Genomic DNA, 24,418 nt, shown 5'->3' on the forward strand with positions numbered 1-24,418 from the left:
GTTTTCTTACGGAATGAAGTATAAAGAGCTGTAGAACTTCAGATTCTTTGTAAAGCAAACTCATACAGTACCTACGTAAAAGGTTTACCTACATGTTATCTTGATCACAGCTCTTTGGGCTTGTTCTAGTTCTAGAAAGTTCTTTGCGGCACCTCCCCATATTGAAATGCAATGCAATAGCTAATGATAGACTTGCACAGAGCAAAGTAAATTAATTTTTGTGTAACACTATCAGCGGAAGAATTTATTTTTTTAAATATCAATATTGACTCCAAGATAGTTAATATTATTAGACCTAGATAAAGTTGGGCAGTCACACGAATAAGGTGAAAATTTATTGGTGCAGGAGTGAACTTAAACAGGAAAATGTCTGGTGATGTTTGACCTGGAGATGATTTGGAAAAGACTTTTTAAGGGTCAGAAGATTACTAGAAAGCCAGTAAAATAAGTTTCTGAGAGCTTGTTCCGCTCAAGTAATAGTGATAGGCCATGGACTAGGATTACATAGGGCATTAATATATATCATGAACAGGGTGGGGCCTAAGATAGAACCTTGGGGAATACCCAGTGCATAAAACATACACAAATGAGTAAGTTTTATGCACTGGGTTCTATCAGAGAGATAATCTTTCAACATGTCTAGGACGTGACCACGGATCCCCATTATTTCCAATTTATGTTGCAGATGCGGAACAGAGACAGTACAGAATGCTATGGAAAGATCTAAGAAAATTCCTATGCCTTTCCTATGTATGTCGAGTTTGTTAACAATATGGTCGACAAGAAATGACAGAGTCCTCAGTTGATTATTTTCTCAAACACTCTAGATAGAGTTAACAGCACAGACATTGGCCTATGGTTATTAACATTTTCTTTGTTTCAACTTCATTGATTCATCCTGAACTATTGTTCAAAATGCTATTGCATTTTAAATACTTTTGAAAACTGACCAGTCATAATAGATTTCTGATTACAAATTTTGGTTTTGACTGGGACCAGTACGTTGCAGCAGTAATGTGGTCGTTATTCCATCCCATCTAATGGCAGCATCTTTACGTAAGCTAGAGATGACTAGCCACTTCAGCTTCATCCGTTCGAAGGAGTATAAGAGAATTCAGGGATGTTCATCAGTTATCTTCAAGGAATGCATCACTTTACTGCTTTGCTTTGTGGTTAGTTCCCTGCCTATATCAGCAAAATAGTTGTAGCTATGCAATAGCTTAAAAATGCTTTTAATCACTTTTTAGATTTGTTTGGGGCTTTTTTTTTGCTTTACAAAATTCTTATAAGTATTATAATTCTCAGAAACATTCATGTGAAATGTTTCTGTTGCGAATGTATTTATGCAAACCCTGAGTAAGTACACCATGGTTTTATAAATCTATCTTTAGATGGAACATGTCTTATTGTGTGCTGTTTAAGGATTTCGCCAAGTTTTATGACAAATAGTTTACCTCCGTTGGCACTGGAGGTGCTTAGTACTTGGCTGAAGTGTATGGAATGGCTGTATGAATAGCGGAATATTCGATGATGTCGAAATTATGGAATACACAACATAATTGTGAGCCCGTTGTGAAATTATGTGACGCGTGTAGCCAATAACTTAAGGCATTCAGGCGGCCGTCGAGCCATTCATTATGTATTTAGACGAACAAAATAAGAAGAATAAACACAAAAATATTTATCAATCTATAAATTTAAATGGAATATTGATCTTAATTAATACATTTTTAATAGACACAACACTAGTCTATTTAAAACATATTATTAAAGAACACAGATGTACAATTTCAGTAATATAATATTAATAAAATCTGCATATAAAAATAAAAGCTTTATTAAAAACTGATAAATATTAAAAAACAATTGATTATAATCTCAGCGGAGTTCATAACTACCGTGATATGGCTAGTAAAGGGTGAAATACTTTAATCTGGTACAGTACAGTGTAATATTCACTTTAATCTTATTATTATAAGGTCGGGTATCGTTTAAGCGGTCACTTTGTGCATCGCTTCGGCCACGTAGTTCACATTCTTGGACGAGATACCGGCGACAGAGATACGACCGTCCTTGGTCAAGTAGATGTGAAAGTCCTTTGTGAGTCGCTCAACCTGCAATTATATCAAATCGAATCAAAACGTTAAATAATAATGCGAGATCGAATCAGAAATGATCCGCAGGAGAACCAAAGTGACCGACATAGTCCAAATGATTGCGAGACGGAAGTGGCAGTGGGCAGGGCACATAGTTCGACGGACAGATGGCAGTTGTGCAGTAAAGTCCTCGAATAGAGACCACGTGCCGGAAGTCGTACTGTTGGTAGGCCCCAAGATCGACTCAAGATGGACTGATGATCTGGTAAAGATCGCCGGAATACGTTGGATGAGGGAGGACCTATCGTCGTGGAAATTTTTGGGGGAGGCCTTTGTCCAGCAGTGGTGATGATGAAATCAAAATGTTTATTGAACTCATAACATTGATTAACAATGGCTTAAATTCAGTCATACACTTAATTTCATAACAATAAATAAAGAATATCAAACAGATAAAAGATTTGCAAGTCACATATCTAGACACAAATAACCCATTTGTTATATCACCACCGAAGACCAAATCAAATCAAAATCACTTAATTCATGTCGGTCAAGGAAATGACACTTATGAATGTCAAGTCTTATTTTCTTTCACATTTACCACCACTTTGGAAAAGGTTATGCTTTAACGAGAAGAATTGGCAAGAAACTCATTGCCACTCCTTTAAATCAACATTTAAAGCTCATGGTTGATGATGATGCACTGACTGACATCGTAAAACGAACGTCAAATACGAGACAGCTGATCGATGTCGGCCATGTTTTTTGCCAACGAAGACTTAAAATATGTTTATCGAAGGGTCCTATCTACTATAAGTCACGTCAGCTTTACCATTTTTAACAAGCGTCTTTTAGCGATGTTTTATACCTACGATAAGTCATTAAGAATAAGAGACCGTAACTATATACAAAACATGTCTATGTAGTCATTAGGTCCGGTTCAGATTGACAACAGTACCTGGTCTGGTTTGAGTCCGGTGTAACAGAACATGCCGATCTGGTCGGTGATGTGTCGCCAGGATTGCTTGTTGCCCGCGCCCTCGATGCCGGCTCGCAGGTGTTTACGCATCGTGATGATGCGGTCCGCCATTGTCTTCACATCTGCCAACCTGGCGAGCGAATCAAACAACACATTAGATTCAGTTCGCTTTATATTTTAAAGCTAAGGAGTTTTTTTTTCTCATTCTGACTTAGGTCAATAGAAGAAGACAGTGAGAATTAGCAATGCTTTAAGTTAGCATACTATGAATAAGGGGGTTATTGTTTAGACCAAAAAAGCCTAAAAGGTTTTTACAAGCATTGAAACAGTCACCGAATAAATATTAAATAAATAGTTATTTCAATATTGTCGTTAAGACCTTTTCGGATAACGTTTTCAGGGGGACTGTTAAATAAAACGCTTTATAAAGGATTACAATGCGTGTAATTGTATGTTTAAAAAGTGTTTTATTTCAATGTGTAACGCTCGGGTTAATCAATGAAAATACTAAGAAGTTATATTTTTCAAAAGGTTGTCTAGAGCTGCCAGGCTATGATTCCATAATTAAAATCAACAACTACTCACAATAACAACAAAAAAAAAATAAGAAAACTAACAGCAACGGATTAATAATAACTTAAAATTAAGTATCTTTCTTTCTCTCTCTAACTTTCGAACGCAATCCAAACAAGAATGAACTTGTCCACAAAATGGTGGACCAAATGTTGATAACTGCTGACTGCTTTTCTGTACCACGCAACACGCAATGACACCTATCGTCGACCAACTGACGCCATTACTGCGTACGACCGATAGGGACAGAAATAGTAATCGCTCGCTATCGCAATGTAACTCAGTAACGGTTCGTTTGTTTACATTCTTTATCTCCTCCCGTTGGCCTTAGTATAGCCATAGCAACATCACTATAAAGAAGCTCCGTCTACCCGTGTTTATTTAATGTTGCCATTGTATCTCCGCGCTGTATAATAAAAGGTGTTGTGGTACTCACCACTGCTGCTTCAGGTCGGGTTGCGTGAGGATCTCGGTGACGAGGCGGGCGCCATACAACGGGGGGTTGGAGTACATGGTGCGGATCATGATCTTGACCTGCGACATCACCTTGGCTGCGGTCGCCTCGTCGCCGCACATGAAGGTCAGGGCGCCGGCTCGCTCGCCGTACAGACCTGCCCAGATGTAGCGACACTGGTTACAAAGTATTCGTGTGCGTTTTTGAAGTGCACTACAAAAGTGCAATTAATTAATTAATTTTTGGCTGCAGTGATCATCTAAGATGTAGAATAGACCAAATACTAAATCCTCGGCTTTAAGACGGCTTTACTCACGGTCACCGGCGCACTCGTGCCCCTCGCCCTGTCAAGCCGCGCACTGCGAGCGCAAATCCGCAGTTTGAGACGTCATCACCACGAACTCAGTACAATTACAGATATATTGAGGACCCACGAATGTCCGAAACCTGTCTGTTCATCATGAAACATCGACAAACCGTGAGTAAAAGCCGTTTTAGACAAATCAAATAAGTCGGTGTGTGTCCCATATATATTTGTATATGTATATAGTGTATATTTCAGCTAAAACTTCACACCGCAGGCCCTTAGAGTTTGTAGGTCGCAATAGGTACAAAGCTCCCATCGTGCACCATAGTGCACAGGGAGCTTTGTACGGTATGGTGGTTTGTATGGTGGCTGCAAGTTGCTACTTATGCGGGTGTAGAAGATACGGGAGTTGAAACGTGTGATGCCTAGAAATGTGTGATTATCATTAATCTAAACTGATTTGGATTTTTCTAGAAAATTATAGAATGTTCTAAAATTTTTTAAGAATTATTTCTGAACGATCAAGAATGTTCTGGAAATTTCTAGATTGTGTGCCACTTTTCTTATCAAGATAGAATTTTCTAAAAAATACCTGCAAAGTCGCAAGGTAAAACGTTCCAATTTTGTGGAGTTAATTCAAAAGAATCCTGTTTTTCACATGGTCAACACTATGTAGTTTTTAACGCGTCGGACAACCCAATACTGTACAATTAAAAATGACCCAGCGAAGCGGGTATTCACAGCTAGTAAAGTAACACTGCATCTCACCCATATTCTTTGCGAAGCTCTGAGAGAGCGTGACCTGGTGGCCTTCCTTCACGAACAGCCTGACGGCGAACGCGTCATTGTCGACGTTGCCAGTTGCGAAACCTTGGTAGGCCATGTCGAAAAATGGGAACAATTTGCGTTCTTTGATTACCTGGTGAAACAAAATATATATTTTACTTTACAAAAGTACTTTGGTATGAGAAGTTTAGTAGCAGTATGTAGCTACAAGTACAGTATTCGTAAACGTCGAAACAAAATGAGGTTAACAGTTAACTTTATTTTGAGCAATGCACGCACACTAACACAGTGTCATACAAATCGCGAGTGTAGCACGTAGCTTGTTGCGCACACTAATGTTGTAAACCTGACCTATTTTCATCGGCTGTCTATCAGCAAGAGGTTCTATCTGAAGATCTAAAAGTTTTTACATTATGTATACACATAATGATAAACTTATTATATAAAAAAACATAAGTAAAATATCTATTTGTAAAAATTTTGCTTATTCTTGGTTTATTCTCAGTTATTTGTAAGGCCGTACATGAATTATTTAATTGTTCGATATAAGCTCAAAATATATTTGCTACTTACTTGAGAAAGCTGTTTCCATTCTTCGGGTTTAGGGTCGACACCAGTTGGGTTGTGTGCGCAGGCGTGAAGGAGAATAATTGAGCCCTCTGGAATTTTCTGGAAAATATCAGAACAGATAGAACTTTAGTATTATTCATTGACTAGACTGAACCTTTATAAGTTTAATGGAATGGTTAAAAATTTACTGTCTTATTAACCTCTACGAGGCCCGTGAAACAGTATTCGGTTTCATCATTTTTCGACTAACTGACAAGCGACCAGCGTCGGGTCACTCCTATACCTACTCTTTTGATGGTAAACTATTGCGATATTATTATAACTATCTCTTTTTCACTTATTGCAATGAGCTCGGAGAGAAATAAGATAGCAAGCAAGCTTTAAAGAAGGCGGGGCTTAGTATAAATTAATTAATAAAAGCTGTGTAAAGTTAGTCAAAGTTTAAAATTACTTTTCCCTGTCATGTTATTCTATACTGACAAACGTAAGATATAGACCAACAGTGTTAATACAGAAATTAATTTAAACATGGCTTAGACACGTGGTTTGTCAATTAGTGAGCTAACTATAACGACGTCTAAAATGGAGTTTATCTTTTTGTATCAGTGTTTAGCTAAATTTAAAAGTGTTTATTACAATTAAAGGAACGGAACGCAATTTTTGTCAGCTGTCATCTATCTGTCATCATAATATAAACTAAGTCTTCCATGTGAATACGATGAGTCCCCATTGCTCGAATTTGCAGGTAGTGCGTAATTTTTTTGAAGAAACTAATTTAACTAATAATTATTGATTTTATATTAATATAATAAAAACTGTAAATGTTTTTTCAAACAAATATCGTAAATGTATACAAAAAATTATAGATAAACTTAACAAATCATATATTAAAACCTTTCTCGAAGCCCACGCTATCCATTGGAGAAAACAGCGTAAAAATCGGTGCAGTAGTTTTTTTTATTTTATCGAACAGACAGACAGACGCGGCGGAGGATTTTGTTTTATTTTTAATGAATAATGAATAATAAGGGACGAGACGAGCAGGACGATTAGCTGCCCATTGCAATGCAGTGCCGCTCAGGATTCTTGAAAAACCGAAACATTGTGAGCGACACTAAATTGCGCTCGTCACCTTGAGACATAAGATGTCAAGTCTCATTTGACCAGTAATTCCACTAGCTACGGCGCCCTGCAGACCGAAACACAGTAATTTTTTCACATTACTGGTTCACGGCAGAAATGGGCGCCGTTGTGGTACCCATAATCTAGCCGGCATCCTGTGCAAAGGAGCTTCCCACTGGTTTTATAATATGTAGTGGTAACACCATAGCCAGGTGTAAACAGGTTTCTGTTTACACCTGGCAACCCCTATGTTTTGGCTGACGGAGAGCTGGCAACCATATTTTATTCAATTGTTTACATAATTTCCTTTATAATGACGTACAATTTATTTAAAAAAACATATTGGTGCAATTTACATCAGAAAATTAATTACACTAAAATAAATTACAGGTACTTGCGGCAATTTTTTTATAGGCAACCAATAGCTAATACATTGTATAGTGTTTACGAAAAAAAACATTCATTTAAAATTTCTTTTATCAAAAAAACACCTACCTCCACAATTTAGCGTTGGGATTTTAGGCTATTGTAATCTATCCGTTAGATACACCTTAGACAAGCATCGAATACTGTTTAAATATACTTAAGCAATGTCTAAAGATTGTTTAACGTTAAAAAACAGAAATACACAGATTTGTAGTAGAACTTTTTTGAACGAATGTTCAAGACAACGTTTTTGTGATAACCAAGTTTTAAACTTGGAATAACTTTACTTCGGGTTTATTATAAACACAGAGATCAATCGATCATACGAGATTATTAAAAAAAATTAGTACTCTAATCTAATTACAGTGTTTTTAAGTGTATTTTAACTTCAAAAATTCAAACATTTAATTAAAAATAGGATATGATATCACTTATTGAAAGTCAAAAACTACCACTCATTCGAAAAAGTGTGCCTCAGACCTGAGAAGAACGGGCGTGAGATACTCAACGGACTTCTTTTGTTTCATCAAAATATCGTACCTACAATAAAATTTACTATGTAAAGCCTAAAGCCGGTCACTCCATTTCCCAATCTGTGTCATTAAGAAAGTAATTTATGTTATAGTAACGTTTACCACACAAACATTTTTTAACAATTCTTTTCAATTTCGTTTCAACATTTTCTGGGATCTTGTTGTAAAAGCATATACATCGCCCCACAAAAGACTTACTACCTCGACTTGGCCGAGTAGTAGGCATTACAAGTTTGTTTGTTCCTGCTCGTAACATTATGACAGTTCCTAGCAAATTCCCTTACGTGCCAGATAGATACATAGCTTTATCAGAATATATTGAGCGGCAAGAGTTAAAATGTTTATACGAAAACTTGAGAAAATAATACTTTGATAGTAAAAACATTGATAGACATGTTAGATAGTATTTCTAATCAACGCGATTTATGTGCGTATCAGTGCGATTGTTAATGATAATGTAAGTACGTTAAATCCAACAATGACGGTGTAAATAACTGGAATATTAATAATTTTATTTGTAGGATTGTGATACCAGGCGCGATTAATAGATACGGTACTTATCGAATAGATCATACTTTATCTACTATTATTTTCAACCAATGACCAAAGCTTACAAGAAATTAACACGAGGATCGCTATAGGATGGAAAAAATACAGGTCCCGAAAGACCATTATGGAATCGAAAGACCTAAGCATGGCTTTGAAAGGGAAAACCTTTTAGGCATGTGTCTTTCCATATTTGACTTACGGTTACGAAACATAGGCACTGACCAATTCTTTAAGACAAAGATTAGCCAAATGTCAAAGGGCAATAGAGAGGTGCATGTCAGGCTCGAAAAGAAGAGATAGGGTAAGAAACACTGTTCTCCGATCAAAAACGAAACTCACCGACATACTGGAAAAAATAGACCTACAGAAATGGCTGAAAAGAATGGAACCAGGCAGTCACGGAACGGTATCCAAGGGATTGTATGCGAAGCTGAGGCAGGCAATTTACCAGATGGGAGGATGAATTAAAGTTAACAGCGTGTCCTAACTGGATGAGAGTCACGCGAGATAGGAAACAATGGAAAACTTTAGAGGAGTCCTATGCCAACAGGCACGCAGAAATTAGAGATCTTTTTGTAAATTTGATTTAAAAATTATTGTATGTACATAGTTTCGGAATAAATGAGCTTGATGATCGATATGATGATATTATTATCTACTATTAAGTAACTATATCTACAGGCTCACTATCACATATCAACATAAATTTTTCACAATACTAAATATAAATATTTATGTGAATTATGTGCCTTTTACCGCCAATTTTTAGTATTTAAGGACGTAGTGAGGTACGGCAGTGTACATTATAATATTATTATATCTCAAAGGTTTTAGACAACGTTTTCAATGAAAGCTCCCAGATGGCTTAGTTTTTTCCGACACCTCAAACAAATATCGTTAATGTATACAAAAATCTATACATAAACTTAACAAATCATATATTAAAAGCTTCCTCGAGACCCACGCTATCCATTGGAGAAAACATCGTGTAAATCGGTGCAGTAGTTTTTGATTTTATCGCGAACAGACAGAAATACAGACACGGCGGAGGATTTTGTTTTTTTTAATGAAAATAAGGGACGAGACGAGCAGGACGTTTAGCTGATGGTAATTGATGCGCCATGCCCATTGCAATGCAGTGCCGCTCAGGATTTTTAAGAAATCCAAAAAAGCGACACTAAATTGCGCTCGTCACGTTGAGACATAAGATGTCAAGTCTCATTTGACCAGTAATTTCACTAGCTACGGCGCCCTGCAGACCGAAACACAGTAATGTTTTTCACATTACTGCTTCACGGCAGAAATGGACGCCGTTGTAGTACCCATAATCTAGCCGGCATCCTGTACAAAGGAGCCTCACACTAGTTTTATAATGTGTAGTGGTAACACCATAGCCATAAACCTCAATTATATAATAGCCCCAAAATATTATGATCACCCCATAACAATTATCAGTCGACCGTGACATTACTATGTGACGCAATGACCCAACGACAACATCTAGTAGCTGTAATCTTTATCTGTTATCAATCACGTTGCCGGCGCGTGATTTTAACAAAATCTGTTTGTTTGCTGATATTTTTTGAAGTTATTTAGGCGCGTTATGGAAAAATGATGAGAGTGAAATTTTAAGATGCGTGCGCATCACTGTAACACAAAAGTAATAGGGTGAAGTTGATTCCTGAAATTTTCTTCGTCCATTATTAGGACAGGCAAAGGGTTCAAGCCCATACAGCCGTATTCATTATTTAATAATTAATTGTCGAAGCCATCTTTGCAAGATTTTTACATAATTGTTCTTTCTAAATCGTGGAATAGCAGGAGGAATAAATCATTTTAATGATTTTTGCTTCGTTAGGCCAAAGAAGTATAACTTCTTGCGTGCACACACACACTTTTTTTATTACAGTATCAATCTGTTCTTTTTATGAATAGGTAGAATTATCAGTAATATAAATACATAATAACCCAACTGTATGCAAAGTAATCGAGTGTTTTCGCTAAACAGCCATCTAGGTAATTAGCTGTAAAGGAAAACAGTAATTTAATTTTGCTTAAAGTACACACTCACTTTTCTATGGAAGAGGAGGTAGTACGGGTGACATGATCTTATGTGATCACCGCATCTATTGTAACAGAGGAATCACAAGAACGTGGCCGACTCTGTAAAGCGTCGAACATTCCATTGTTTATTTCATTATCTGTATATTTTGTGCTGTAGATATAAAAAGGCATTTAAAAGGCATTTATTTCCTCAAAATTGATTCCTTTAGAATTCTTTTTGATGTCATTTCTAATAACTACTAGATACTAGTACCGCTTCGGAAACAAATGGCACTCTGAGAGAGAAGAAGCGGCGCAAGAAACTCTCCCAGCATTCTTCTTTGCGCTCTTTTCAATAAAAATATACAATATTGATTTCTATCGCTATAAAATAATCACAATCTAGTCCCAGGCTGTCCAATCATTTAGATATTCAGCAGTGGAGTAATAGGATTTACGACAGAGCCATTTTTTTTATAAAACATTTAAATTTATTTATAGATAATGCCTGAACAGTGGCTGGGACTTTATTATAGAAGTGTATACATTTACCCTTAAAGCTATTATGTATCTATATGTTACTAGGATAAGATTTGACAAATTCGTTGCGCGACAACGATCACTTCCTGTTTCCTGCATATTTTTGGAGTGAAGGCTTGCTTGCGCCGGCGTCGTGTGTCGGGTCGTGCCTATCCCTCAAATCTCAAATATGTGCGAAGGGGACAATGACTGGCGTCAACTCGTGAACGGGTGTTGCTTGTGCTGCCAGGTCGACCCGTTATTGTTTATAAATCATTGTATCTGTTGGATGCAACTACTAAATGTGACAGTAATCACGACCATCATGTTCACGAAGCATCCTTACACAAACAATAAGTTCGAGCTCTAAAGGTTGATGTATCCGATATACGACAATTTTCATTTATACATTTAATCCTTTATTACTTTTCATGAAATAATTTATATTATTTAAACACGACTCATATATTGTATGCAGCACCTTACAAACTAATTTATTATTCATGTTACAGCCATTGTAAAATACTGTATTTGATTGAAAAGAGTGGCCGTTGAGTTTCTTATATATTCTTCTCGCGAGCTCAACTTTTAACGAACATCATATGGTAAATTCAGCGGTGATACTTATAGTGACGATTCAGAAGCGTTTACTTTAAGCCTATTTGAATAAAGTTTACTTTACATTGGATAATGAATGATACTGAACCGTCACCCTCCGCTATACATATCCGGCTCGTGTAGACAACGGTAGCGCTAACAGTCAGAGCAAAATTGACCACAGTAATTTATACACAATTATAATTATATTATAATAATATATTGTAAATGTTATTGCTTTATGAAGATTGAAACATTCAAGGTTATGAAACATCAGAAACAAGAAAGGTATCGACCTTGGGATTATAATAAAGATAACTAGCTGACACGACATACGGTGTTCTGTATATCTATACTAATATATAAAGCTGCAGTGTTTGTTTGTTTGAACGCGCTAATCTCTGGTACTACTGGTCCGATTTGAATGATTCTTTCAGTGTTGGGTAGTCCATTTATCGAGGAAGGCTATAGGCTATGTTTTTTTTTAAATTAGGGATCCGTAATAAAATTGCTATTTTGTAACACAAGGTGTAAAATCGAAAAGCTATTTTTGCGTGCGCTGCAAAAACTATTGGCAATAGAACAAAATGATGTACCTACAGGCTATAATATAGGCAATATTTTATTACTTATAAAACTATCGCGTGAATTAGACTTTATATGGCAAAACAACGTTTGCCGGGTCAGCTAGTAATAAATGAAATACTGTTTTTATGAATTTGTCAAAAATATTTCATTCAAGAATTTTTTCGTAAAATATGCTCCCTGTTGTTATAATGAAATTGTTTCACAGCAAAACTGAACCGTGCGTCAATAAATCTCTCAAATATGTCTATACAAAACAAATATAAGCAATAAAAATACTTATGGGTTCCCTGCCATTAACTCACCTGCGTAATTTAATCGTTATTAAAGAGTTATCTAGCCTAATCCTTTTCCAGAACATAATGTTAAGATTACAACTAATTGTATGAATGCTTTAACAATGTATTATACAATGTTAAACAGAGGTATAATTTCAAGGATATCACAGATAAGCTTATTTATACAGTCAAACAGACATCAATAAAAACAAGAATTGCAATTTATAAAAAAAAATGAGCCAAAGTAGGCTTTATACATTTATTCAGGCCATCAACCTTATAACCGACGGTTAATAAAGTACTAAGGGTTTCTGATAACACATTACGTATACAGACTATTACGACACCTCCGCGGAAAGTTCGCTCATAAAATTGTTGACGGATGCGCAAAAAAAATCGCCCACACTCACGGACGAGTAAAATAAGATTCTTCTTATTACATAACAGTGAGGCACCAAAACAAGCCGGTAACCGTGTAAATACATAGCCCCACGCATACACTTACACTAATACAAGCCGATCGGCCGCCATTATGAGATTTGCCATTGTCTGTGACAGATCAGTCTGCGTCGCAATAAAATATTTTAATGCCGTCGTGCGATGTAATAAAATGAAAAAACAATACTATAAAAGTATTTGTGGATATATGATTATTTAATGGAGAAAAAATTGTGTATTTGGACCGTAACCGCACACACACTAGCATAAAGGACCGCACACTCACTTGCTAGTATCACGGCGGGGAGTCCTTCTTTTTTTACTAGTGAAAGAAGAAGTAGTATGAAAGATGACAATATTTTATAAAATTTACATAGATAAATTTTAATAACTAATTATCAACAGTTGCATACAAGACTTTATCTAAACCCAGAATATGAATCCTCTAAAAGATTCTGAAACAGTTAGCTTTACTGCTAACATTAAAACACCAGTCGTAGTAGTAACCTAATATCATTCGTTACTGATTATATACAAATAAACTAAGTATTAATGAAACAATTATTTATTTTAGTAGTAATTTACATTTTTTATGGTGCAATAATTAAAATTCACTCGAATATAATGTTATTTTTCAGCGTTTAAAATGAATCGCTCATTTTTTGTAAACAAAACAATAAAAATGGCGGGGATTCGAATAACCTACTTTTTTTTTTCGGCGCGCGACGTTCTGGTGGTGTGGAACGCGCGTAAACGAAATGTTATTTTTTTTAAATTCATACAGATACAGGATATACACGTAGGAAAAGGAACTTTAAGAGATATTAGATCATTCAGGAATGAGGAGTCTATACGACTGGTATAGAGGACATGAAAAGAAAATGTGATCTAGATCACATTTAATTTATTCTTCTTTAACGTGTGACGGCCTAAGATGACAGCCAATATTGATAAGCACTGACCTGTATAAATACTACTGGACAGGCTCTTCCATATTTTAAGACAGCAAATTTTTTGTGCCTATTTGAAGCGCCACTCGCGAGCGTCCCGAGAACTAATTTTGACGTATAATACAAACAGATGCGAAGCAACGTACAATATTTGTATACTGAAGTATTTTTGCATTTTGAATTAATTTATTTCGTTTTCAGTGTTATTAATACTTCAAGAATCAACGTAATAAAGTACACATTTTTTTTGTAAATAGTTTCCCACCATATATCGATGTTTGCTGAGGTTGTCATCACTTGTTTTAGTACCGCAGATTCTCACTACATGGCCAACAGCGCACAAATGGCGAATATCAAACTGACACAAAAACACTTTGACAGCCGCCAGTCCAGTGGTATATAGGGTATGTTTCGATATGCACTGCACAGTGCTATCACTGTACAAAAATTCGTTCCGTTGGACTGCCAGTACTGCCTACTGCCGCAGTACCCTAAGGAGATATATGACGTCACAAATCGCCGCCATATTCTACTGTGAGCACTGGCGTTTACGACGTAAGGTACTCGCAGTACTTTGATCACGCGATCAGTCAAAACCATTCGAGTGCCTAAATATTAATTAAAATATTTTTTGATTTGACAGTACTCCAACAAAAGTTTTTTAAATGAACTAGAAAACTTTAATACACTCATTTGAATGCTGCGTCAAAAAATGCGACTGACAGTATACGGGATTGCGTTCCGTTTTAAATAGTAACCAGTATAACTGGCTATAAAGGAACGGCTTCACAGTATACTAAATTGACGTCATACTGTACAGTGGTCGCAATGCATATCTGAACATACCCATAGTAGGTAGAGGTCAGTGTTGGTAAGTCATTACTACCCGGTTACATTATCTCTAGACATGACGTCGATTTGTGTGTGTGTGTGTACGGTGTGCAAAACAAGCACCACTAGGATATTATTATTAATAAAATATAAACAACGACATATTTTGTCAGTATTATAGATTGATGTAAAGGTGTTGTGTTGTGATGCTGATTATTATTATAATAATGATGAAAGAATCTAAGTATAAAATATTTTATTTATATGGTAGAACTGCTATAGCAACACAGAATAACAGAAACTACAGAACTATCAGCAACAAAAGTCGAAATGTATCAATGAAAACTTCAAAAACAACGCAGTGTTAGCACGAAAATATCACGACATATACCTTAACGGTAATGAAAATGCAAACCGTACACACGCAACAGCGGAGCGCGAGGGGGTGAAAGGGGAACGGGAGGAGGAATTCGATGGTTTGTGGAATGAATAAATCAAGAAATGAGGTCTTCCATGGATTCCTCGGATATCGAAAGTGAATTCTATTTAATTAATTAATTTTAACCTGATTCCTGCCGTCGAATCCCACCTTCGCACGACATGCCACAAATTAGGATATCATCCCCACCATCTGGATGTTTTCAAGGAGCTTTCTTCCGCGTACTACAACGCTGTGGAATGAGCTTCCTTGTGCGGTGTTTCCGGGACGATACGACATGGGTACCTTCAAAAAAAGCTCGTACACCTTCCTTAAAGGCCGGCAACGCTCTTGTGATTAAAACTCTTGAATCATGATATATATTTTTCAATAATACATGTAAAAATGCATTCTGTTACTAATGAGGAAGTAATTATTTATATATTTAATATATAATTAAATCAGATAATACTCACATGGATATCTTCAATGGCGCCTTTGAGATCAAAACTGTTGGTAGTTGGGTCGAAGTATCTGTACTTTTTGTGCGCCAGTTTGAGCATGTTGCAGATCTGCGGGTGGTTCCCCCATGTGGGTGTTGAGAGCCAGATCTCCTGGTTCTTAGCGTAGTGTTTGCTTATGAACTCCAGACCCAGCCGTAAAGCTCCAGTGCCAGAGAGTGTCTGTGGTATAAAAAAAATAGCTACCAAAATGATATATATAAGATAAATATATATATATTTTTTAATGACAATAACGGACGAGACAAGCAGGATGTTCAGCTGATGGTTATTGATACAACCTGCCCATAACAATTCAGTGCCACTTAGGATTCTGAAACCCAAAAATTCTGAAGGTCATTTGAACATTTGCAGTTGTCACCTTGAGACAAGATGTTAAGTCTGTTTGCACAGTAATTTCACTAGTGATGGCGTCCTGCAGACTGAAACACAATAATGCTCACACATAACTGCATATACCTATAATCTAACCGGTATCCTGTGCAATGGAGTCATTACTTTAAGAATGTAACTTGGTTGCCAATGAGATCAGTTGAATATTAAAATTGTATACCTATATATACTTTCAAGTGACATAATATGGGTTGTTTACTCAATATCTTTTGTAGCTTGAGCTAAAATACATTAGAGAATGAAATTCCAAATATTTCCTATAGCACTTGGCATATATCCAAATTCATTGGTTGTTAGGCAAAATATTTTTGTAGGTCAGTCAATGTCAAGATTGTCCATCATTGTTGGTCCAAAGACAGATCCAGTAATAAAAGACAATGATGATATGACTATTTTAAGCAAATAGAGGGTGTTTTTTTAACCTAGATAGAACTTTAAATTGTAAAAAGTAACACAAAAAATTAAATTTTGATAAAACATTTTTTTTTATTTGTTTCAGTATACTCTGACAAATCAGCATGAATAGACTCACGCTTGAACAACGCTACGAAATTATCCAAATTTACTTTGAAAATCAGTCGTCGATTCGCGCAACTTATAGACGACTTCGTCATTTTTATGGCGTACATAATCGTCCATCTGAACAAGCCATTCGTCGAACTGTGGATAGATTTCGTACCACATACTCTCTAGAGGATGCAATAACACCAACACGTCGAAGGAATGTGCGTAGTGAAGAGAATATCGCCGCTGTAAACGAAAGTGTGGAAGAAGATCCAAATTTATCGATTCGTCGTCGGTCGCAGCAATTGGGGCTCTGTCCGTCCACTACGTGGAAAATTTTGCGCAAAGATCTCGGCCTACACCCGTATAAGATCCAGCTGGTGCAGGAATTGAAGCCACGAGACCATTATATGCGTCGTTCTTTCGCCGATTGGGCTCTAGAGCAGTTGGCAACTGACCCGTTGTTTTATCGCAAAATTGTGTTCAGCGATGAGGCGCATTTTTGGCTTAACGGGTTTGTTAATAAGCAAAATTGCCGCATATGGAGTGAGACCAATCCACAAGAGACCATACAGACTCCATTACATCCAGAAAAATGCACCGTTTGGTGCGGTTTTCACGCTGGTGGCATCATCGGACCTTATTTCTTCAAAAATGAGGCCGGAGCTCGCGTTACGGTCAATGGAGATCGTTACCGCACCATGATCAATGATTTTTTGTTTGAAAATATGGATGACATTGATCCGGAGGAGATGTGGTTTCAACAGGATGGCGCTACGTACCATACAGCGAACGCAACCATCGACTTATTGAAATCAAAATTTGGCGATAACTTGATTTCGAGAAATGGACCTGTCAATTGGCCTCCAAGGTAGTGCGATTTGACACTTCTCGATTATTTCCTGTGGGGCTACGTGAAGTCACTGGTTTATGCTGATAAACCAGCAACAATTGACGCCTTGGAGGCCAGCATTGTTCGTGTTATTCAAGACATACGGCCAGCAGTGCTCGAAAAAGTGGCCCAAAATTGGACGTCCAGAATGCGCTTCATCAAGAACAGCCGCGGTGCCCATATGCCCGAAATCATTTTCAAGTGTTAATGTCACGTATTGATCTTTCGAATAAAAAAAAATTTTTGATTACAATTTAATTTTTTGTGTTATTTTTTACAATTTCAAGTTATATCGGGCTTAAAAAAACACCCTTTAAATATTTAGGCTGAGATGGCGTTGAATCTCAGATATCTCAGAACTTTAAGTCCATATTTATTTTACCATGCCCAATTACCACATGAAATGAATGACGAAAAAGGCAAAAGATCTATGAACTTGGTACTTAGTTTAGGTTTACTCTAGTTTAAACACTCAAAACGAAATTAACTTACTTGTACTGTGCAGTTTGACTTATCCTTGAAAATGGGGCTGTCTTCTCCAAAAGCCAGCTTGGCAACAGCATCGGTGTATAAAGCCTCACCTCCAATAGGGGCATATTCATGGTTCAAGTTTTTCTTGTGAATAATGTCTTCAGCCTTATTCATAATAACATTATTAGTGAAATATTTTAGAGCAAAAAGTACTTTTTTTCAATGCAGGTGAACCATTATTCTAGTACATCTAAACCAGAGACTATTTAAGTGTCTCGTTGATTAAGGTTTGTACACAAAACTGCGATACGACGCGATGCGAATTCGCAACGCAGAAAATTACGACACGAATTGCTGCGATGCGATTTCGTGCGGCAAGACGTCTCCCAGGGTGACCATTCCTTCGACGGCCGTTAACCGTACTAAACGTATTTTGAATTGAAAACTAGGTCGTGACATGGATCGTAAGAAGAAGTGTGCACTTTTATTATTGCTTATTAGATACAGGACAAAGAAACAAAGAAGATTTTGGGTTCATCCATTTATTACTATTATGAATCCCGATGGAAACTATTTTCTTCAAAAATATAAAGCTTTGAACACCGACGAAAAAAATTTTTTCGAAAAAATGGAAAATGGCGTCAACAAGTGCGACGCAACATCGCAGGAATGCTCGATGCGAATCAATTCGCAAGTTCTTGCGATGCGTAGAGGGAGCTCGCAGATTTGTGTACAAGCCCTTAGTAGATATTTATTGTCTACTGTACTTAAATGATTAATATACTATTGTCAGATGTTTGCAATGTGATAATCAGTTATCCACAAATGACAGGCACAGAACAACCATCATTAATAGCTAAAAAATGGCTCATTGCTCAAATAATCCTGGAATGCAGTCCAGGCAGGCAAGACACTTGTTATTACTATGTGTGCTTGTGTTACAGGGTGGTCTTCGAAAAAAATTCAGATACATTGCAAACATACTGCACTTCGAACTGCCTGTTGTAAAACAAAAGTTGAAGAGGCTTCCCAACTTTTGGTTATTTATTCTTAAATGTCAAGTGCCGACAAATTTAATAGACAATCTGTTCCTAGATTATAAGTCTAATGTCAATTCTTAGGCTTGTAATGCCAGGATTTTTTAAAACAACTATCGATGTGATCAAATGATTAGATTGATTTATTACCTTTCTAACAGAAGGCAAGATAAAAGGTTTTCCCTCATCATCTCTGTAAGCACCAACACCAAGGTTCACTTTTTTGGGATCAGTATCCCTTTTGTAGGCTTCAGAGATTCCCAGAATTACATCGGGTGGACCCATTTCCACATTGCCCCACCATGAGCTGTTGATTTAATAAGATGATTCCAAAAAAAGAAATGCTATATATACTGCCACAAACTATGTACACCACTAGGTTTTAATTACCAAAAAAGAATGTCAGATTATTGAGAATACTTAATAGATGGTAAATAAGCAATCAATTTCTTTGTACTAGAAAACTACAGAATAAATTAATATTGGACTATTTGATAATACACCCAAATATTGGTCAAACTACTACATTGTTTTATTAATGAAAGTGTCACAATAGAAACTACAGCAAACTTATATCATTACAAACTTATTATATTCAATTCTTCCTACTATGGCTCCTGTGAAAGGTATACCACAAGTTTGCCAATGTCATGTTAAAGTAGACCACCAAGCTTAGAGAATTTTTGTATTCTAATTTGATAGGTAGTGATCGGTGCTAAAGATTGAAACAAGTTTTATTTTCTTATTTTATACCTGAAACAAATATACATGCTGTTAAGACTAAAAAGGACATACACAAATATAATTACATAAATTATTGCAAGTACTTAATGATATTTACAACTTAATCTTATTCTTTTTATATTACACAAAATATTTACAAAAGAAGTAAAAACTAGGGAGAGGAGACATTTAAAGGAAGTTGGGCGGGGAACTTCAGCAGGTATAAAGTTGTATAAAGAAGATTGCATTAAGGGACAATTGAAGAACAAATGATCCACATTTCCTTCATCTATACCACATTTTTTTTTATGGAATAGGAGGACAAACGAGCGTACGGGTCACCTGGTGTTAAGTGATCACCGCCGCCCACATTCTCTTGCAACACCAGAGGAATCACAAGTGTTGCCGGCCTTTAACGAAGGTGTACTTGCTTTTTTTGAAGGTACCCATGTCGTATCGTCCCGGAAACACCGCACAAGGAAGCTCACAGCTTTGTAGTCCGAGGGAGTAAGCTCCTTGAAAACCGCACTGTGGAGGACCACCACACATTCACAAAGGGAGTTGTCTCTAATCCTAAGTTTAGCTAAAAATACTGGAGTACAATCGTGGTTAAGGTTTAAACGACAAACAGTTGATATCACTGTTTTTTAAATTTGGAAAACCAAGGTTTTTGAGGGATTTCAGGTAGGAGTTCTCCATAAAATTTACCTTTTGAATATTACAAACTTATATCATTAACTTATTGAATAATGTTTTCTTTTGACTAGGTTGACAAAATAACAGTAGTCAGAAACCATGTTGCAGGAAAAAAAAATTTTTAATCTCATAAGATTATCTCAAGATTATGATGATGAGGAGCTCACAATTTCTCAAATTAAATAGAACAAGTCTAAGCATAATAATGATTATATTTCACTACACATAGCATCTTAATGAAAAAATATGAATATTGACAATCCAAAAGAAATTAAGAATGCTGCTGTTTAAAAAAAATATATAATATAGAAAGTTGATAAATATAAGTAGGTACCTACTTAATGTCATTATAAATTGGAACACCCTATTTAAAAATGAGGAATCGTGCATCGTGCGTTCAAAAGCAAAGTTCTCTAGGATTTGAGTACAGAAATAAAAATCACCAATATTGAATTACGATTTATAATCAACGGGAAGCTTAATTAATTTTGTTAGATTAGCTTTAGAACTTTATTATACGTATACTGTTTCACACATGGTTACGTAATGAGAAATATTAAATAGCAAGTAGAAATGCCGGTTCTTTCTAATTATTAGAAGTTAATCTACCTGTTAGCTCGCACAACTGTTTTACCAATAGCTGCTTCCACATTATTATTTTTGAGCACATTGATAGCTAGATTTCTTAAGGCTTGTGCCATTGTAGATGGATTCCTGACTGACACTAAAGAACAACTAGATATATATCTATTATCACAAAACCACGAACTGCAACTGACGAATCCAGAACTTCGCTACATAAACACTGGTAGTACTAGGTACTGGTAATTGAAACCTCAAAATGATAGTGAATAACCAATGATACGTCACTTTGACATTGACAAAGCCACAGTATATACGCTAAAGCATGTTAACATATAGTTATGTTCTGAGGCTAACTTGTCTATCTTCTTTGCTTCTTTCGTAGATAGAAGAACTATAATCGCTGTCAGCGTATATAAATGAGATAGCGATAACAGAGGATAAGCTTCTTGACCGAGCAAAAAGGCGGGTTGTTACAAAAAGTTAAGATAAATTAAACAAAACATTTTCTTATTGGGTTTGGTCATCGATATTAATTAAATAAAGCTAGATACAAGATTTTTAACATTATAAATAGATATAAGTACAAATTATCTATTTACATAACTTTTATTTTGTAATTTTTGATTTTTATTATTTTGTAACTGTAATATCTAACCTGTAACGTAATACATTCGTAGCATTATAGATCGTAGAAATACGTTACTGTTACGTTACAGGTTAGATATTAGACATTTATATTAATTGATGATGATTGTAGGTTATGTGATGATGATTGTAGGTTTTTTTTGGACCTACAGTCAGAAATTTATTGTTTCTTGGTGTAGTACTGAATCTAATATAAAGTTTTTTTTAAAGAAATCTAGCAGAAAACACTCGCATGGTATTTCAAAAAGACAATCTTTAAACTTTTAAATATTTCAACTAAGATTAAGAAATATATTAAAAGTTTCATGTTCATGTTACTCGCCACTGAAGTTCCCTCGTGAGGAAACCTATCTGCAGTTGCAGTTTATAGTAAAGATCATCTTTGGCAAGCGAAATTAAGAAAATCAAAAGATATCTCGTTCCAGCTTTTGGAGTAAACGGCTTCTGAAGATGCCTTGTGTAGAGGTGAAACACGTGTTAAAGTAATTTTTTATGAAATTTGGCAGAATTAACACTAAATATAATTATTTTTCAAGTCGTGCCCTGCGTAAGTCACCCACTTGGATTCTCAGACAGTTCGGACACACTTCCCGGAAGCTAGCGGAAAACTGAGTACTGCCTACTGAATCAACAAAAACTAAAAAAATTATGAAAAAAAGAAAAGCATAAATAGGGCATACCGCACAATTCTAGTTTATCGATACTTTATTTACAATTACTAACCAACAACCTAAACAAGGCTTAGAGTCTGTGCGTTTGGAGATTGAGTAAAACAACTGCTTGAGTAGTGTGAAGAATATGAAGAATATATAATTTATTTCGGTTACAGGATATATATACAAAATCCTTAAAACTAGTTAGTTAACCAAATTACAATTGTTACTTAAAAATATTTACAAGTTAAGGAATTACACACCAGTACTAAAGCTTACATTTTGACCAATAATTTAAAAAAAACGTTTATTAAAAGAAACGTTTCATTCAATAAGAATTGAGTAATAATACAATGTGTTCTATCTCGCTTTAAAACGAATGCTTTCGCAGTAAGACAGCCAGGGAGCGCTTGTGTAAACTCGCATCGATGCTCGATCGGCGGATGCCAATGAGCACTTACTCCTGTGGCTCATTGATTAAAATTGAATGAATAGTAATCTACGCGCTTTAGTAGAGTACGCTCGGCCTTGCTGTGAGGTTGCGTAACGCGGAGCATATGACTGGTCACGTGAGTATATCTGAGGTCTTCAACGCACCGGCAACTTGATGTGTCGGCCTGTCCTTGACATTTTGATAGACTGGGACGTCAAGTTGTTCGTAGGGTCAGGAGCCCTATTACGAAAATCGAAATACGAAGTTTCGGTTGACGGATCGTACATTTTTCTATTACGAAAGTGCTTCGAATCCGAAGATCGAAACGAAGTTCGAGATTAGACATTTTGTCTTTCGTTTACCTTATTCCCAAATTCACTCGACACTTACGTTTTCGTTGTTTGACATTTTTATGGTCGTAACAACAACGTCACTTTTAACGACAGACTTATATGTTTCGTTTTAGATAAAACATATTTATTTTATTATAAAATGGCACGTTTTCAATGAACGAAGAGGTCTTCTTGTACGAAGAAAACCTTGAAAGAGCAAGAGAGCGACGTCGACTCCGGCAATATTTATTAAATAAACAAATTCCCGATGGTTGATTCCCTAATTTGTTATGAATTATCGCCATAATCATACTTTATTTGAAAAACTTTGTGAAGAGATTATAGTAATAAAGCCACTATAAAAATACGAGAGGGATTGATCCCTCTATCAAGGTAAGTTATATTAGTTATAAAGGAGCTCCATTACAAGCCAGGAATGGTCGCAAAGATCACAATCACAATCGCATGTTGTGTTTTACATAACATGTGTGTTCAGTCGGGGAAGATGAAATGCAAAGCAGGATGAACCAATATGTTACTGGACCACCACGCACACGAAATGAGGTAATACAATAATTACTCAACAGAAATTTAAGAATAATAATCTACTAGATATAACTATTATTGCAATCTGCCTGTAAGTGATAAAATAAAAAGATAAGATGAAGACTAGTCTGTTCAATATTCAACAAATTATATTCTAATAAATCATAAAAATTTGTGTATAGTCGTGTAAACACAAAAAAATATTATTTCTTTTGTTGCAGATAAAGAGAGAGATTTTTGTACATATAAATAAAAAAAGGGATTAAATTTATCATATATTATATTTTTAAAATTATTATTTAGTTCTTTTACTTTCGCCCAGGATGCCTTCTAAATTTTTCTGAAATCTATAAGTAAGTATTTCTTTTAAAAAATAAAGTGTTTCTATTCTATTCTAAATAATACTTACTCGCATATAACTTTCACATTACTTCTGAAAAAATTTAAACTAAAAAACCGCGAAAGTATGTTAAACTACCAGAGACTAAATAAAAATATAATGCAGTAGATGACATGATACGGCAAATTTAATTTAACTAATAAAGCATATTTTCTTGCAGTAAAATAGGATTATTTTTTAAATAGATAACTTAAACGGAATATAAAGCAATTGCATTATTTAAATACATGTTAACACAACGAAAAACTTATTTTTAAATTTCTAATTTGTTATCGGTTTTGGCACGATTTACCGGTAATATAAGTATGTACATTCATATCATCTTTGTACAATTTTTTTATGTCTACGGTTCCGAAACGAATTACGTCCGCACTATTCGGATCCGAAGTACTTTGGTAATAGGATTTAAATCGAAGTTCGTCGTTCTTTCGTTTCGGACCGAAACTACGTATTTCGGTTTTCGTAATAGGTGCCCTGGTATCTTGGTATCTTGTGTATTGGTCGTATGTTTGTGGCAAGGTATGGTATGGGTA

General features: G+C 35.7%; 1 protein-coding gene and 1 long non-coding RNA gene across 2 annotated transcripts; one reads left to right on the plus strand and one right to left on the minus strand.

The window, feature by feature from the left end:
* Nucleotides 1-1,821: 1,821 nt before the first annotated feature.
* Nucleotides 1,822-21,113, minus strand: LOC126969248 (aspartate aminotransferase, mitochondrial). The gene is made up of 9 exons (XM_050814619.1): nucleotides 20,901-21,113; nucleotides 19,023-19,179; nucleotides 17,857-18,000; nucleotides 15,531-15,737; nucleotides 5,769-5,864; nucleotides 5,178-5,328; nucleotides 4,085-4,259; nucleotides 3,055-3,205; nucleotides 1,822-2,114 (listed from the first exon to the last, which is right to left on the minus strand). The coding sequence occupies exons 1-9, from the start codon at nucleotides 20,990-20,992 to the stop codon at nucleotides 1,992-1,994; spliced, it is 1,296 nt and encodes a 431-aa protein (XP_050670576.1). The 5' UTR covers nucleotides 20,993-21,113; the 3' UTR covers nucleotides 1,822-1,991.
* A 1,646-nt stretch (nucleotides 21,114-22,759) lies between these two features.
* LOC126969287 (uncharacterized) lies at nucleotides 22,760-23,781 on the plus strand. The gene is made up of 2 exons (XR_007730366.1): nucleotides 22,760-23,332; nucleotides 23,707-23,781. It is a non-coding gene; the product is annotated as an uncharacterized LOC126969287 (long non-coding RNA).
* The last annotated feature ends 637 nt before the right edge of the window (nucleotides 23,782-24,418 follow it).

The sequence above is a fragment of the Leptidea sinapis genome, chromosome 17, assembly GCF_905404315.1.
Source record: "Leptidea sinapis chromosome 17, ilLepSina1.1, whole genome shotgun sequence".
Lineage (NCBI taxonomy): Eukaryota > Metazoa > Arthropoda > Insecta > Lepidoptera > Pieridae > Leptidea > Leptidea sinapis.